Here is an 18,294-nt window from a genome sequence, read left to right as displayed (position 1 = left end):
CTGTTACGCTGTGGCGACCCCGAAAGGGATAAGCCGAAAGTGAACTAATACATTTTCACAATGTAACTGCATTGTTTGACTCTTAAATAAAATGAGAAATCAATCCTCCAAACTGTGTTTTCGTTTTCTACTTCCACACCGCTCATTCTGTGACATAATTAAAGTGACAAAGTCAATGAAGATTGCCTTTTCATTTTCACATCTCGCCTTGCAAAGTGTCTTATTAGTCAGGTCAACTTAGCAGTTTCAAGGAGCGCACCACGATGATGTCAGTGCTCGCTCTTCTCCTGCTTTGGTTAGCCCTACCGGCAAACGACATGCTGTTCTCAAATGTGTGTACAGAATTTTTTTTTTTCAATTTGGATTGAGTTGTAATTTTATTTTTGATTCAGCTGATGCATTTTTATTGTGAAAATGAAAAAAGCATTTCCGGTATTGACTTTCATTTTGAAATATGAGTCACATTTTCTTGCATAAGTTCATGCAACATTTGCACACAGTCAGTAATAAGTAAGTACACACAACTCACTAATGACTATAGTGTGGCATACGACTGTATCGCCCATACGTCATCAGTACGTGTAACTTACATAATCTCTCACGATGCACTTACCGCACGCACAACAATGGTACGTTCCATTTTCATTACTTTCTTTACAGGGGCCACACGAGCCACAACGGAACTTCAAGACACATCTGTGCTCCCTTTAACCCTTGTGCCATTTTATGGGGTCCAGATGACCCCACCATTATACTGATGTGTGATCCCTCCCATGACAAAAGTTGGAAAGGATTTTGTCTGCCATTGACACCAGTGAAGATAAAAAAATCCTTGGAAAAAAAAAAAGTTCAGTGTGCTGTCTTGTGGGGTCCAGATGACCCCACTTTTAACGTAAACATGCCTAGGATAGCACAAAGGTTCTGACGCGGCCACACCTGTGTGACAACCCTAAAACTCGCAAAAGCTGTAGGAGTATATGTGTAAAACTGTATGTGTGATAAAGAAGACTTGACAGAAATAAACCAACCATCATTTTTCAGTCAAAACAGAACAATGAATGGACTATTTCAAAAGCTGTTACAAGAAGAGCTGTTTATCACAAATGATTTCCTATCATTGCAATTAGGAATATTCAATAATACAACATTTAGAGAGGGTAAAAAGCTGAGAGAACACGCTGGTGTTTCTCTGCCTCAAAGCATGTTGAACATGTGCATCCTCGGTGGCTTTGTGTGGCCTGTCCGTTTTGACCTGAACCACTGCTCCTCTGCAGGATAGTGACTGTGACTGGGAGACCACAAAGCCACCCACAAACAAAATGAGATGCTTTACAGTAATTGCACTGCAATCGGCCATAAACACCGACAGGGGACAGGGAGTTCAGGCTGCAGCAAGCAGAGGGCCTCAGGATAAAAATCCAGATTACTAATTTTACTCTTCCATGTTTAATCCATTTAAACTCCTTGTTTCTGTTTCATGCAGATCCATAACATAAACAAATCCCACAGCAAGAAAAGGTTTCATTTCCACAGCATCTGTCTTTGTTTTTCCAACCTCACGCCCACTTCTCCTTCACAAATATCTGCAAAGACACAAACTTTGGTACAAATTGTGAAGCAACAAGTTCACTTTTTCTGCATGTCTTTCCTTTGTGACAGTGTACAAAAAAGCTTTCTGTGTATCTGGATGATAGGATGTTTCTGTTCAGAGAAGAAAACGCTCAAACATAAACAAACACATAACTAAAATTCAATTTTCTCACTGTTTTATCTCACCGTTTCAATTCACTTTACGATTTAAACATATTTATCTTAGAGTACAGAAACCACCAAATCCTGCTTCAGTCAAGGAACATCTATCTGTCGGTGTGGTCTCAAACACTCACACAAGGAAAATAAAAGGGCAGGTTTACAAAAAATAAATTAAAAAGAGGGAAATTAAGAGACTCGTCTTATCCAACAAATCAGAAATGAAATGAAAACCTGCAACTTTTATCTTACAATGTCCTGAATACCTTTAGGTCGGCTTTTCTCCCAATTTCTTCATAAGAAAAAAGTTATATACACTATAAGTTTACAATAACTGTTGACTCATCATAATACGTTTGATTTTTGTAAAACATCCTACAGGTGAAATATTTACCCTTCATTTTATTATCTTCTCTTCGTCGTAAAGGCTTAAAAACTTATTTTAGTCTATATCTATGCTAATTTTATTCATTTGTTCCACTGTCACCAATGCATTGAAAAGCCTGAACACTAGAATCCACAGAACGTGATGAGATCTTATAATATTTGCTTTAGAAAGCAAAGAGCTCCTATGTGCACTGGAGCAGAGAGAGTGTGGATTCATGACGCCTGATCGAGATTTCGGGAACCAGAGGGAAGTTGAGTGAAGATTATCTGGCTTCTGAGCCGGACAGCTGCTGCTGGAGCAGCGTGGGCATCGCTTCACCCCAAAACAAATCTTATATATCTTAAACTGCTCTAAAAATGCTAGGATGCAGAGAAGTTTTTGGCGAAGGTTCACAACATGTCCCGTTCCATTTTTCTATGGACCTCCAACGGATGAAGGGCCTCAAAAGGTACGGGTCAGTACTGCTTAATGGGTCCATTTACCAATGGAAACATATATATATATATATATATATACACACGTGTATATATTTATACACTAATGAAATATAATTAAAATTGCCTTGATTATGCATTTTTAAATAGAATCTGGGGTAAACAACTTGAGGAAACAGTTTAAAACACTTAAGAAAATTTTTATTTATTAAATTTGCTGAAATAAAAAAAAAATGTATGCAAGTTTCTGATGACAAATAAGTAAAATTTAAAAAGTATTGAGTACCCAAACCACAATTCCTCTTTTTTTCTTTTTTTGGGGGGGGGGGAATTACTACATAAGAATGTCTAAAAACTTTCCACAGCTTGGTACAAAAGAAAAAAAACAATTGCATGCAACACATGACATTTTTGAACCCACACATATTTTGGACTGTCTTGTTGTTACCTAATCTGTGTAGCGGCAGAAGCCAGAAGTGATTGCCAACCCTCCCTAAATGTTGTTTAGACTTTAGCAACAGTTTATAGCTGATGTGCATGTTCAGATGCTAATGAACATGCTAATTGCTTTAGCAGTAGTCTGCTCAGTCCTGTAACAGTTGTGAGCACACAGCAGCCTCAGGAGGGCCTATGTGCAAAAGTAGCTTGCAAAAAGCGAAATATTTATTTATTGCTAATACTTTAAAGTACTTCCTTCTAAATTAGGGTGAAATTCTGTTCTGTTCTGGGTCCTATCAGAATGATCGCAGAGTGTTATCATCCCAGCGTCACAAACAGAGCCGCTGTGCTGAACTAACCAAATATCTCAAGAAGGGAACAGCAATAGTAAAAATTTTAATTAAAGACTGACAGAGTTTCATCTCACTGTGACAAGTCAATTATTTCCATTTGATAAAGTGGTCTTGTAGCGGAACAAATTCAGCCTGAACAAAGTCACTTTCACGGGCTGTTTAAGGGCAAGCTAATCGTTTTCTCCCCGTTTGAAAAAGGGGAAAATGAAGTGGAGCCAAAGCCCCTGTAATTATTCCTGTATCTTTGTTTGGGGTTTAACTGCACTTTGGGGAGGAAAGGTTACTTTAAGAAAAATTTAAAAGCCAATGTGTTTTGCTTTGCGTTGACACTGCTTAGAAGAAACACTCACCTTCATCTGGATCGTTTCTCGCCGATGCTTCCAGAAGAGCAACACTGGCAGCAAATGACACGTGTCTCTTGGGCTCTGACTGACCGAGATTGTAGGCATTGCGAGTCTTCTTGTCAGCCTTTCGTTTCTTGTTCTGCATTTCCTTCTCGTACACGGCCCATCGTTTCAACTGCTGGGCGCGGCGCTTCTGTGCCGCCCGAAGCCTCTCCAGACTGGGCACCTTGTCCAGCTGCTGCAGCTCTTGGATGAGCTCCAGGTGGTTGGCCATGGCGCTCAGAGGTGGAGGGTGGACAGCAGCAGTGGGTGATGTTGGAGGGGGAAAAGGGGAGAATGCGTTCTTCTAGCGAGGGCTGCACCTCCAGCCGTGACCTCCTTTCATTTCCCTCATTATCATCCTTTCTGTGGCAGTATGCAGCCTAAGAGATAACAAGAAAAAGAGAAGTTAAACTACATTCTGCTAAAATTCTAAGCTGTACATTAGTCTGGCACATAACAGCAGGAAATATAATACTTCCTTATAGACTTACTCCGAAGAAAATTGTGTTTTTGGTGTTTTTAAACCTATTCTTGTAGTGTTTTTTTTCTCTCTGTTGGAAGACATATATAAAGAAAATTAAGATTAAAGTTGCATTTATGAGTATTTCTTTATTGTTGAGAATCAGGAGCAGACACCTGTAATGTTTGGTTAGGGGTATGAGAGGCTATAAACTAGCAAAAGAGCATTTAAACAAGGTAGCTCTCAGGTTTGAGTGACGGGAAAGGGGGCAGGGGTTGCTTTGTGCTAACAATCCCATCCACAATTTGGAAATTAATTTCTAGTAAACTACAGTCGCTCTGTGGAAACTATGTCCAAGAAAACAACACCAATTTTTTTTGGCCTAAAAACCGCATAATCATCCTTAAAAGACCACTGCAAACGCTTTCAAAATAAATCTAAAGCTGATCCGAATGGGTCTTCAAAAATGTTTTCCACATAAAGTGTTATTCAGAGTTTTCTTTAATGTAGCAAAGATTGAAACTTTCAGCCGTTAAAACTTGTACTTTTTTTAGTAGCTGACTCATTAAAGGATTCAGTTTTAACTTTCCACTTGGTGCGTGAGCTGCCATTGATCTTCACCTACCATCCTCCAACAACGTAAACCACTTCCTCAATGCTACATGCTTAAGCAGATAAGAAAAATAACAGCACAAGGCCAGAGAGGTGAAGAGGGGATTTCTTTATTTTGTGTTGATGCAACAGTTTTGCTGCCTTTTTGTCAGTAAATCTTTTTTTTTTCTTTCCTCCCTGAGTCTGGAAAGTGTTGTTAAACCTGCAGGTTATCAGTTTTGTTGCAGCTGCACAGAGAGCGGCATTTATGGAGGAGACGGAAAGAAGACATAAATTATGTGTAAAAACAGAAAAAAAAGAACTTTATCTTAATTATAGTGCTAACTTTATCCTTGCTAATAATGAATCCCACAAAAGCACAACAACAGCTGATGAATATAGCTTACAATTTTATTTTCCATGCAAAAAAAGCCAAATTTTTCCAGTTTACTTAATGCGATTCACATTTCCTGCTGCCTACAGCTTTGCAGTAACAGAATGGCGACATTGTGTGATATACTGCTTGAGAAAGCAGTAAACTGCCACCTCCAGTTTGCCATCAACATCATGCTATATTTCCCCCTGCAGCTCATACCGACCTGCAACAAACATAAACAGGAAACAGGCCATACAATCACTTCCTACAGCCTACATCTTTTTGCCGTCAGTTTAGCTACATGGCCCTTCTGAACAGGCAAACATGAAACCAACTCTATGCACATTTTTGACCCTTTAAGTCTGCAGATGCAGAAAAGGTTTGAATAGTGAGATCTGGTGACTCTGTGACTTATTTCTTCATGACCTCATTAAAACTGAACATGAGCTGACAGACAGACGAGCTGCTTCATTGAAGGACATCATTTGGTTGTTGGAGGAATAGAAGCAGAGTGTTGGGCTGTTATTGGGGATTATTTCAAACTAAAACTATCAACGTTTTATTGTTGGTTTCATTTTTTGTTGTGAAGGTTTTAGTGTGAGGAAATTTGGTTTCAAGACTTTCAAAGAGTTGGTTGTTCTAAAAAGTATAAACAGCTATGGAATACGACAAAGGTCTTTAAAAAAAAACAATACTTTGACACTGCTCAAAAAGGTCATTTGGACAAATGAGTTCTAGTTTGCTCTGTTGCAGCAGACGAAAATACCCAGCTTATGTAAAAGAGGAGTTATGATGCAGTGTTGCTTCAGGAGGTTTAGCAAAATAACCTGGACAGATGCTCATGTTCTTTTTTGTATTGTTTATCGTCCGTGGTTGTGTTTGTGCAAGTGTGTATGCGTGTAAATAAAACAGGTCCTCAAATAGGCACTTCTTTTTAGCTTCATGTTGTATCAATCAGAATTGATCAGCTCTATCAAGTTCATATGCTTTACTTTAACTAAAAAAGAAACAGAAAAAAACCTATTATTAAACCTCCTGTACAAAAAAGATATTCTTCATCAAATAAAAGTATAGTAAAGAGTTAAAGATGACAAGATGTATAAAAACATTGAGTATTTCTAATGAGAAAACCTGTAAAATTTCTGTACTTCTATTAGCAATGAATTCAGCACATATTTTACATCAAAAAACAATCTTCAAACTGCAAGAAACAGCAACTCTTCACAACATCCTCCATTAAAATTCACTGAAAGCACTGCTTAATATTCCCAGAATGCTGTGAGTGCAGCAGTACTGGTGATTACAGTCGTCTTGTGTCACGTGTTTCTGACACGTCCATTCAATGACATGAGACAGGCCCTCCAGCTCATCCTAATGCACTACAAGGGCTAGAACACAAAATGCACCACAGCGAGTTCAGAAAGAGGCTGTATGGGTGATGGCAAGGGCAATTAAGAATGATGTTCTGCACAACAGCTATACAAGTCACTTAATAGGTACCATAAGTTGCAACATTACAGATGAAAGACATAAAAGCATTAAACATATGCCCAAGATGATTCATATTTTTTTAAATGCACGTCAAATGTTAAACCAGTTAAACCGGTTTGACCAATCAGGTACTTGGATTTGGTAGTGACATATGGGTAGTGTCCTTTTCAAGGCATGGAAATACCAATTGTATTAAAATTGATCATGAAGGAGAAAATAATAATTGTGGTTTGTGCTTAGCAGGAATTATATGACACCAAGTCTTTTACGTAATAATAATAACAATAATGCATTTTATTTGAAAGCGCCTTTCAAAAAAAAAATGTAAAAAACACAATAACATCACTTCAAAAAAATATTTAAAACACAATAAACAAGTTGACATCTTAATAAAATCAGATTACAGGTGAAGGAAAGTTACAAATTTGGAAAAACAGATTTAAACAGATATGTTTTGAGTCTAGATTTAGAAATTGAAAAGTAGTCAACCTTGCAGAGGTCGGGGGGCAGAGAGTTCTAGAGTTGGGTAGCCGAGCGGCTGAAGGCTCAGCTCCCCAATGGTGACCAGACGGCCTGAAGGGACGGAAAGCTGAAGGGAAGAGGAAGACCGGAGACAGTGGGAGGGAGTCTTAGTATGGAGGAGATTAGACAGATAGTAAGGAGCCATATTATGCAGGGCTTTGAAAGTGTTGAGACGAAATTTGAATTGAATCCTGAAAATAACTAGGAGCCAGTGTAGCTGTTGTAGAATGGGAGAGATGTGATGGTAGGAGGGAGTTCTGGTGATGACGCGGGCAGATGAAGTCTGGAGCAATTGTAGAGTCTTACTGGGAAGACCAGTCAAGAGAGCATTGCAGTAGTCAAGGCAAGAAGTGACCACACAATGAACCAGCATGGAAGTTGAGTGCACGGTGAGTGAGGGGCGGAGACGATTAATATTACACAGGTAAAAGTAGGCAGAACGAGTAAGGGAAGGGAAGGAGAAACTGAAGAGGAGTCAATGGAAAGTGTGAAATTGGAGACTTTGGAAAGGACAGATTTGGAACCAACAAGGAGTAATTCGGGTTTGTCACTGTTGACTTTGAGGAAGTTTAAGGTGAACAAGGTTTTACTTCAAAAAGGCAAGAGGAGAGGGAGGAAGGCAGAAGAGAGAAGTTGGGTTTACTGGACAGATGGAGCTGGGTGTCATCAGCAAAACAATGAAAATCAATGTTAAGTTTACGATGGGTAGAAGGTAGGTAATGAAAAGGAGGGGACCAAGAAAAGAACCTGGAGGAACACCAGAGGAAATGGATAAGGATTGGGATTTAAATGATTTCAGAACTTTAAAGGAAAAGGCCTGGAGCAAGATTCATGAGATTTGCAACGCTTTGATATTTCACACCGAGCCTCTTCCAACTATGAGTACAAGCGCTAGTATTGGGAAGCAACACCGTAGAACACTGAGTGCACGTTCTTCAACATGCATCACATGCTCAGTGTGTACATAGCATAATGAAGTGGGTTTCTACTAATAACTAACTACTTGCAAAGTTGTCTTTTATCCTTTGAGCTTAAGTTAGATTAAGTCCAAATGTCAAGGAACCATTTATCAATTCAAATTAGTAGACAAGCAATCTCATTTTGAACCCAAACAGCTGACATCTGTAACACAGACTAAATAAGTACCTTTTCTTTAATTACGTAAGGTTGCAGTTCGCACTGATGCATCATGGAGCACACTCCTCTGAGTAAGAAGCAAGGCCAGAGCTAAAGTGAATTAACTTCAGACAGATGGTGTGTCAAACAAGAAACGTCTAGGTTTTTTCTGGTTGTCTTTAATTGTCAGTGATATTAGCGCTAAGAGAATGAAACCCAGCAGCCTTTGCTGATCAAATCAGGACAATCAGAGCCGAGGTAATAGCATCCCTCTAGCACACACACACGTGGCAGAGACAAAATACACTGCAGATGACACAAACAGATGATTCGAGCCAAAAAAAATCTGCATTAATCAGTGACTTGGAGCTAAAATTATATGTTTTCAACTTAACAATGAAAAAAAATTTACCGCCTAACACAAGAAAAATAAAGAAGACAAAATGACAAAACCTTTTTAGTAGATTCAATTTTCATCCTAAACTTCAGTTTCTCAGAAAGAAATTATTTTTAAATAACCTGTTTTAGAAGCCAAACTCATGTTTTTTATGGCCACTGGTGTTCCTTAACCCTAATGTAAAGTTTTAAGCTTTGGTATTACAGTTAATTTTCAGGCAGCTATCAAGCATACAAGGCATTGTGTTTGTTGTCTGTGACGGTCCTTAGGGCACACCGTCTCACTGGATGTTTTCCATCCTGCCTCGCTTAAACACAGCTGTCTCTAATGACTGTCATTGTAAAGTCTCTACAAAGGTTGATGATGAGCTGAACCAGGTGTGTTTGAGCAGAGTAGCTTTGAAAACATGCCGGATAACATGCCTAGTCTATGACTTGCATTTAACAGACTTGGAGAAATCCCATACCTGATCATCAGCAGGTTAATCAATTAAAAAATGTTCTTACTTGTGTCTCAAAAATCACAATTAAGACACAAATTAGCTAAGGTTTTACCTCTAACCTTCAAACACATGTTTGTGGTTTTCAATATAATACTACCAGGGATGCAGCTATACAGTTTGCTCACGGTTTGATATATACCTCGATATGAGCGTCACGGTTCGATATGTATTGAGCAGGAAAAAAATAAACCCTGAAATCCTACTATTCCACAGATAACTTATTTTACACGAGAAATACCATGACAAAAATTCAGATTTTTTTTCAAGTTCACAGTTTTTGGCACTTATTGCAGAATCACATTTAAATAGAACTCTTGTATACTTGTAAACATTATAACTTAAATGAAGTGCAACAATTTAAGCAGTTTGCTAACATTTTTAAAGCAGGATGTTGTACACAATCTAAACTGAACCAATTTAAAATATTTAGAACTGATTTACTCATCCAAATAAACAACAGCAACACAAGTAAAGTGCGGTATCCCTTAGCTGTCAGTCCTTTATTCGTGTACCTTAACATTTTTTTTTTTTTTTCAAAAAAACAAGTATCTCGGTTGTTTTTAGCATTTAGCTAAAACTTTTACTATCCGACTACCGTAAGAGGGACAGGGTAGTTTCTGGCAGGGAGGAGGAGAGTGGCAGCAGACACCCTAAGGCACCTCAGGTTGGTACTGAATAAATAAAATGCCTATTGTAAAAAATGTCGTATTGAATTTTCGAACATGATTTGAATGGTTCGGTTTTATATTGAATATTATTGCATCTCTAATTACCAGCATAACAAACTTTGCTAAACATTTTTAAGACTCATAGTTCCAAGAGACCATAATATTTTTTTTTTTTTTTAATTGAGCACCTTTACAACAGGTATCTCACACTATGCAAAGAAAAATTTACACAGACTGCAAAAAGAGCAACTAAAATATTGCCCATGAGGGAGACTAATGTTGCTCCTTAACAGCAGGGGTCAAGACAAACGCCTGTGCTTAAAGTTTACGCTACAGGAAACATGAGAACCTGGCGTTAACGGTAAGCCCTATGGTGATACAACAGCCAGCGGCCAAGGCCAAGGCAGCAAATCACAGATTGACCTCAATCAGCTCCCTTGCTGCGGATATAAATGCTCCGCTGCACACAACCTTTGTGTTTTTCATTCTTACGTAAGAGGCCAAAATCTAAATTTGATGTTGTTGATCTAAAACCAAGAACAGATCCATCCAGTCAGGCTGCTGTTCTAAGGATACATTCTCTGCTCAAAGCAATCTCTCAAAAACAAAACAAACAATTAATTACCGGAATGTTATTGGTGTTTAGTACGGTTTCAGAAGTTGGCAGCTATCTAAATGTAACAAAAACAATTTGACTCACACAACTGACCTCTATAAGACTTACAATATACTTTTTTTTTATTAATAGCCCTTGATAAAACTAAGACATATTTTTCAAATCACCGTGCAAATTTCGTTGTCAGGCCAAAACGCTTTATTCCATCTGCACTCAATGTACAACATGCAGAGAAAGTGTACTAATTTAACTGTTCTGCCTTCATTAAATAAATGCAACTCCTTCTCCAGACAAAATCATGTCAATGGTGCTCTTCAATTGTACGAGATTAATTAGAAAACAACATTCATTTGTGAAAAAGTCAAGTACAAATGCAATCACAGGTGCCGAAGGAGCTTAACACCACCTCAAGCAATCAAATTAAAGCTTCATGGACTCCAGGAGTAGTCTGATACTTTCATCTTACTGTCGTCATGGTCGAGTGTTGCTGATGGAATAATATCATGTGAAAATTTAGGGCTTTTAAACACTAATCATAGATTAAAATTAGATTAAGAAGATTAAAGTTCTTTTTTTTTAATCAGGATTATTTTATATCTTTTGATGTAACAGGATCAACAAAAAATTAACATTGTATGTCTTAGTGTTCAGTGGTGAAAACATGTGTTATGGTTTAAGTTTTGGACAAATTAGAAGGAAAAGGCCTAACATTGTAAAGCTGAGCATTTTTATGGCTGACTATTGAATGTCACATTTGTTTTGACTAAAATAATAACCAAGGATTTTTCTCTGAAGTGACAAATCAAGAATGAACATTGTGTGAAACACAATGGGCAACAAAAAAGCTTTTCTTGAAAACATGGAGTCGATACATGTACTGCAAATGAGATTAAACAACTGTTGGAATTCAATAAGTAATGTTTGCTCTGTAATTAAACACGTTTCATTTACAGCTCCTAAACAGATATATTTATGTGTTTAGATGTTTATGGAAACCTGTCCTTGTTTGATTTTTACATTAACGCTAAAAGTCTGGGATTAAGGATCTGAACAGGGGTGTTTTTGGACACAATCACAAAAAAGTGGGTTAAATTGGGTACAAGCAGAGCTGATTTCCACTTTAAATCCTTCTTGAGTTTACAGACCAGGTGGATTGAGGTCAACCTGGACTTCCCTTCATCATGATGAGGGCGATTTGGTGCAAAGAGCAATATACTAGAGACCTATAGTTGATGTCTGAGTGAGGATCAAACTGCTGTACGGCACACGCACGGGCATTTCATCTAAAGCTTTTACCATATTAACTGGCCTGGTTTACAACCTCCGTTCCAAATCATTTTTCAGTCTGCTTCTGCAACAAAAAGCACAACTGACTCAATGATATATGACACTTTCAAAGGTCTGATGATATCAGCTTTCTAAGAGGGGTTTATTTATGCCAACATACAGTCAACAACAATCAACTGCGATCTAATCAGTAAAACACCTAAGTTTATTCTTCAAATTTTTTAATTTATATAAAAAAAAACAATTTTAATTGAATAGTGAAAAATATCTTATAGAATACAGAAAAAGTAAGAAAACTGAAAATCAAGTTCATGAGATAATGGCCTACTCATTGTGCAACTGTAGTGCTCCTCATTGATGTCCATGATGCCACAGCAACAACTTCATAACAAAACAGTAAAACCCTCACAACAAAACTGATTCTTACCTTTACAGTCACTCAATGCAAAGAAGTTAGATTCAAAAGTTCTCTTTAATGATGATTCCAAATGCAGCTGCTAGCTTAGGAAAGCTAACTGTGTATCAGTTGCAAAATAATTAGCCCAATTTTTGTTCACTGTAGCGTTACACTGTTTGTATTTCCAACCACAATTGATCAAGACTCTGCCCAGAGAGGATTATCAGGAGCTTTGGGAGTTTTTTTTCCAGTGGGCTGCGTATGCCTGTTTGGATGACGTGGCAGTCAAATAAGAAAAAAAAGATAGAAGGCATGCTAAAAGACAGAGAGGAAGCTCATAAATTCATAAGTAAACAATAAAAAAGGTAGATAAGTTTAAGGGCTTAAGCTCAGATAAATTTAAGTGGTTAAAGAGATAACAAAAGGTAAGGTAAAGAAAAACGAATGAAAGGACAGACGAGCACAAGACAACTAAGCTTATGGTAAAAGAGGGGAATAAAAATAAATGTTATGATTGTATTTTGTCCAGATAGATTCTTTATGTATGATATGAATAAGAAACAATAAAATACTATGCACTGAAACACTGCTCTCTTTAGTGCTTTCCTGGTATGTTGATGTTGGGAGTGGGATCATTTGGACCTCACAAGACAGAACAGAACTTTTTTTTTTTTTATTTTCACTGGTGTCCGTGGACATGAAATCCTGTCAACCTTCTACCACATTTGTGAGGATATTGTGTCATCTGGACCTCATATGATAGCACCAGGGTTAAACAACTTAATCAATAGCTCTAATTCACGGGTGTCCAACTTCAGGCCTTGATGGCCGGCCTCCTGCGAGTTTTCCAGAAACCCTGACTTATTTGCTGTTGATTATTTGGATCAAGTGTGTTTGGCCAATAAAGCCTTGTTTCCACTGAGCATGGTCCGGATAAATTCGGTATTTTGAGCGTTTCCATGGTTAAATTAACAAATTAAACAGTTCTGTATCTTTGAGGGCCCCCATCCATTGTAGGTCCATAGAAAAAAAGATGGGACGGTTGGGCCAGAGTCACTGTTGCCACCCGCTGATGACGACATTAAAAAGCTCCAAGATAGCGCTAAGCTAGCTATTCCATTTTACTCTTTATGACTGTTTTCTTCTTCGCAATCTTCCTAAAAACAACATTAAATTCCTCTTATAGGCCTGGAATTGAACACCCCTGCTCACATTAGTTAAAATGTAAGCTATGAAAAGTCAAAAGTTTAAATCACAAAACCAGTGTGCTATCCTAGGCATGCTAACATTAAAAATGGGGTCATTTCTTTTTTTTTTTGGTGTTCGTGGCAGACATAAAACCATGTTCATCTATGTCATTGGAGGAATCACACATCAATATAAGGGTGGGGTCATCTGGACCCCATAAGAGAGCACAAAGGTTAAAACAGAATCATGCACATTTTTAAAGTTCCTTTTGAGGCAAACAGAGAGGGATCAGAACCTAAAGGTTCGAAAATGATTGAGCCTTGTTCCACTCAGTCCCTCTTTTAAGCTAATATTAAAGCGTTCTCAATGGGTTTTAGCCAAAATTTAAAAAACTGTCCTTTTCAAGAAGATTGTTTCTGCAGGGCAACAGGAGTTCATCAAAAACTTGCCTCTAATTTTCCATCACTTTTTTTAAAAAACTCTCTCCCACTAACTTACAGCCACTCACACCCCTAACCCTTAACATTGTATCACACAAGTGAGCTTTAGCTGAGCAATAATACAGAAATAAAAGTTGTGTGTTGTTTCAAAAAAAGCAAACAACAATGGAAAAGCGACAGACCACAAATATCACTTGCAGAAAAACTGCACAGAAAGTCGTGGTACAGTTTCCTTCACCATCAAAAGACGCTCTGAAAATGGGGGGAAACTAACAGGAAGAAGTCTGGCAGACCAAAAGTCACAACTGAATCAGAGGACAAGCTTCTGACAGATAACACCTGCATGATAGACGGCTCGCAGGACAACAACTTCAAAAACGGCTTTAGTGTGGTCTTTGTAAGAAGGTCACAGTTTTAACCGTCAAAAGAAAACTTTGAGTTTCAGGGTTGACTGAGTGGCATGCAGCATGAAAGGCATTGCAAAGATGCCAGAATAAGACAAAGAAGCTTGCCTGCATGGGCCAGGAAATACGTCACTGTGCTACTGTTGGAAGAAGGCGTTATGGAACAATCAGCAAAAGTTTGAAATCTTTAGATCACCCCCCAGAATCTTTGTATGCCATCAAAGATGAAAGATGGCATCAGACAAGGAGGAGAAAGTGTGATGCTACAGGACATTTCTAAAGAATATTTCACTTCTACTGCAGAACAAATGCTGCAATTGTGTCCAGCAATTTGTAAAACTTTGATCAATCTAGAATTACAGTACATTTTGGTCAAAAACTGATTTAATGATTTCCTCATGTAAATTCAGGTGCCTATTTGTACTATACTTTTATTTCAAAAGTGGAATAAGACTTTGAAAAGAAACTTTACAAACTATATTGTGCTCCAAAACTCTACCAATAATTAGTATATTTTTCTAGTGAACTGTGTTGTTATTCATGTCTCTGCTATTGCCATTGCAGAGAGTGCAACATGACAGGTAAGTCAAACTTTATTCAACTAATTTACAGTAACTCTTACAGTAACTTCACACCAGTGGCCCTCTGGAGGTCATTCTGTAGGGCACGAGCTCAGCCTGTTCCACCTTGCTCAAAGGAGCAGGTATGGGTCCTGCTGAGGGGTTGAGGACCTTCTACGGCCCTGTCCAGCTCTCCCAGAATAACGACCAGTCTCCTGAAATCTCCTCCATGTTCTGGAGATTGTGCTGGGAGACACATTAAACCTTCTTGCTGCAGCACGTGTGGATGTGCCATCCTGGAGAACTTGGACAACCTGTGCAACTTCTGTAGGGTTAAGGAATCGCCTCATACTGCCAGTAGAGATAATTACACAAGCCGAAATCAACACGAGTAGAAAACCAGCCAAAAAAGATCAAGAAGGAGAAACTTGAAATGACCTCCACATGTAACACCAGTCCTGTTTTGAGGGTTTTCTAATTGTTACCACTGAAGTGCACCTGTTGTTAATTCCATGAACACCAACACAGCTGAAATTGATTAACGAGGCCCTCAGCTGCTTAACCAACCAGAAAATTATCAGACAGGTTTAATTCAATTCATGCCAGGCCCAATAAAAAAAGTGTTCCTTTAATTTTTGTGAGCAGTGTATAAGGCGTCCTACCAATTTCTGAGTAAATGAAAGGATTTTAGGCATACTGGTCTAAAAAATACTCATTAGGAACAGGATCATTTGTGATTTAAATGAAACACTGGATCTGAATTGGCCCTGCGACAGACTGGCGACCTGTCCAGGGTGAGCCCCGCCTTCCCCCATCAGTGGCCGGGATAGGCTCCGGCACCCCCGCGACCCCGAAAGGGAAGAAGCGGACAAGAAAATGAATGATTGGATCTGAATTAGAAGGTGTATTTAATTTTAAGGTATAGTCAGCCAGTAGCAAAAGAAAAGATAATATATTGAAACTTTTTATAGTCCCATTCCAATCATCGCTTGATCTATTGTAAACGTGTTCCCAGTGGTCTTTTAATTATGATTATACAGTTTTCAGCCCAAATCTAAAAACCTGTAGCTTTCAAAGACAAAGTAGTTTATCAGAAATTCACCTCTGATTTGTGGCTAGGATAAATGGTATGGAGTAAGCCTGCCCTCACTTCCTATGATCTCTTTGTTTACACTCTCAAGCTAGCTTACAGCCCCTCATACCTCCAGCCTTACATGAGACAGATGTCGGCTCAGATGAGGAAAACAAGGACATAGATTAATCTGTTTGCCTGCATGTGGATGCATCAGAATGGAGCGGAACAGGGGGATGGTTGACTGCAGCGGCTGTATCATAGCTACAGGCTTTTTCCAACAGCAGTGCATTTTTTCATCTGCTCCTGATTCACAACAATTTGGGTAAATAAATACTCAGAAATGCTGTTGAAATCCTCATTTTATTTTATATGCCCTATTATAACTTTGCTGTTCTAATCTGCTGTTTTCTAAAATACTTTCAGGAGTGAGTACTGTGAGTGTCATATTTTGCTTACTCCAAGATGGAATCATTTGGATTATAAATTCAAGGAGTTAAAACAGTTTTTATTTTAAGTGGTACTTTTAAAAAACTATAATTACTGATCCGTGTTTGTTTAACTGGTTTCTTCGAAAAAGAAAAGGGCTGGTCTATTATTACACTTCCAGGCTAAACATTAGTTTCTACTCCAGTCCTGACCAGGGGTTTTTATGTTGTCAAAAAATACATATATTCAAAAAGTCTAAACTGCAAAATAAAAACAGAAATGTGGAACTGCAAAATAACAATGGCTGCAGTCAGCCAAAAAGTTCATCTGTAATTAAAATACTGGACTTCCTGTGATTGTTGGAACGTCACACCCCTAAACAGAACTACCGTATAACTGGGGGTTCTGAAAGGTTCATAACAAGTTGAACAAGTTCATGAATAGTTAATTCCTAAAATTAAAAACGATATTAACGATTTTCCTTTATATAAAAAAAAAACATCTATTTTGAATGTATATTTTGTGAGATATGTGGTTACATTGTAAAAGGCTGTCACTGCAATAGTATGCTGTTGTTTCAGACAGACTAGTGCATTTTTTTTTGCAATAATTAAGTACAATATTACTTGTCACTTCTAAGTTTTCAATCAGAGGAAAACAGGAAATGACAAGAGGATGCCGGTCAGCTTTAACAACATTACCATTGTTCAGGGTACATTCAAGAACTGAGGGCAACAGAGTGGAGTGCATGTTTTCCAGCTGCAAAGATATCATCATCTATGTATCTATTTTAAATTGAAACAGTATTTCACAAAATCTAAAACTGGAGCTATATGCAAAGTACTGATTAAGTCATTCTTATCTCCTATCTTGTATGTTGAGGCTCCTGAAGCACAATACACTACATTCGGCCTTTGTTACTCCTGGCTGTGATAAAGACACACGGAGATTAAGAGTCAAAGAACAGCTGATGCTGGTGTTCGCATTGGCTGTCAGCCAATAAATCTGCCTTAAAGAAAGGTAATGTCTGTGTTACTTTCATATCTGTACTGCTGAGCAAAAGAGAAAAAAATGTGATGCTGTAAGGGGTCTTGATCTGATAAAAGCAGACCTAAAGAGAGGAATTCAAAAACGCTGCAAAAGCATAAAACAAGATTAAAAACATGGAAAAGGGGCTTTTAGCAAACTGCTGAAATAAACTATTTGTTACTTTGAATTCTGGCTAATTTCTTATCTGTGTTAATTTGTGCCATATGTCTTTTTTTTCTACTTTTTAAAATGGAAATTCAAAAATAAATAATTGACAAATGTTCACGGCTAATATCAGCCAAAATAATTATGTTGGCATTTTTAAATCATCAAATCAATATAATTTGTATAAAAATGTAAGGTAAAGTTAGCCCTTAATTTTGAAAATGACTATTATTTAAACATGTTTATGTTGAAGTGGTCTAAAAGGAAAACAAAATGCTTAAAAATTAAACTTTTCCATTAGAAAAATACAAAAGAAACAATAAAACTAAAACAAATAAAGCATCAATCATAAACAAACACAAACCTGCTGCACTCTCCATCACCAGTAGCGCCAGTAACGGCGAGGACGCTTTGAACGCAGAAACAGAAAGTCCCAGTATCAGGCACAAAAGCTCTGTGTGTCGGATAGATTCCTGTGTATTCATGTGAGTTGAACAAATCCAGCTATGTCATTATAATGAGTATGCACACTGTGTCCACATGCATGCTCGTGAAACGGCAGCCTCAGCAAAAGCACAGGGACGCACAACAACTCTGACACCCCCCAATTTTCACCCCTATGGTCTCTTGAATCACAAAGTCCCGCCCCATTCCAGATCAATGCCGATGTCTCCACATCGCACCAATTAATTTAATCACCTACTAATACCACAACTGATTGAAGAGCCCAGAAAAAGGATTCAGAGGCACAGAAGGAGTTACAGCTGCTACAGAAATTATGCAAAACATAGCTATGAACAGATTCGAGTATATTTTTATGCAAAAAAACATTCAAA

General features: G+C 37.9%; 1 protein-coding gene across 1 annotated transcript in view; it reads right to left on the bottom strand.

Moving 5' to 3' along the window:
- The window catches only part of ppp1r16b (protein phosphatase 1, regulatory subunit 16B), a 76,110-nt gene that overhangs the window by 42,473 nt on the left and 15,343 nt on the right, over positions 1–18,294 (bottom strand). The window contains exon 2 of the mRNA XM_024270148.2: positions 3,713–4,128. Within this exon, the coding sequence (XP_024125916.1) occupies positions 3,713–3,980 (268 nt within the window). The 5' untranslated portion in view covers positions 3,981–4,128. The remainder of the gene's footprint in view (positions 1–3,712; positions 4,129–18,294) is intronic.

This window comes from Oryzias melastigma, linkage group LG5 (genome assembly GCF_002922805.2).
Source record: "Oryzias melastigma strain HK-1 linkage group LG5, ASM292280v2, whole genome shotgun sequence".
Taxonomy (NCBI): Eukaryota; Metazoa; Chordata; class Actinopteri; order Beloniformes; family Adrianichthyidae; genus Oryzias; species Oryzias melastigma.
Note: the sequence above shows the minus strand (reverse complement) of the source record. Positions and strands in the feature narration are given on the sequence as shown.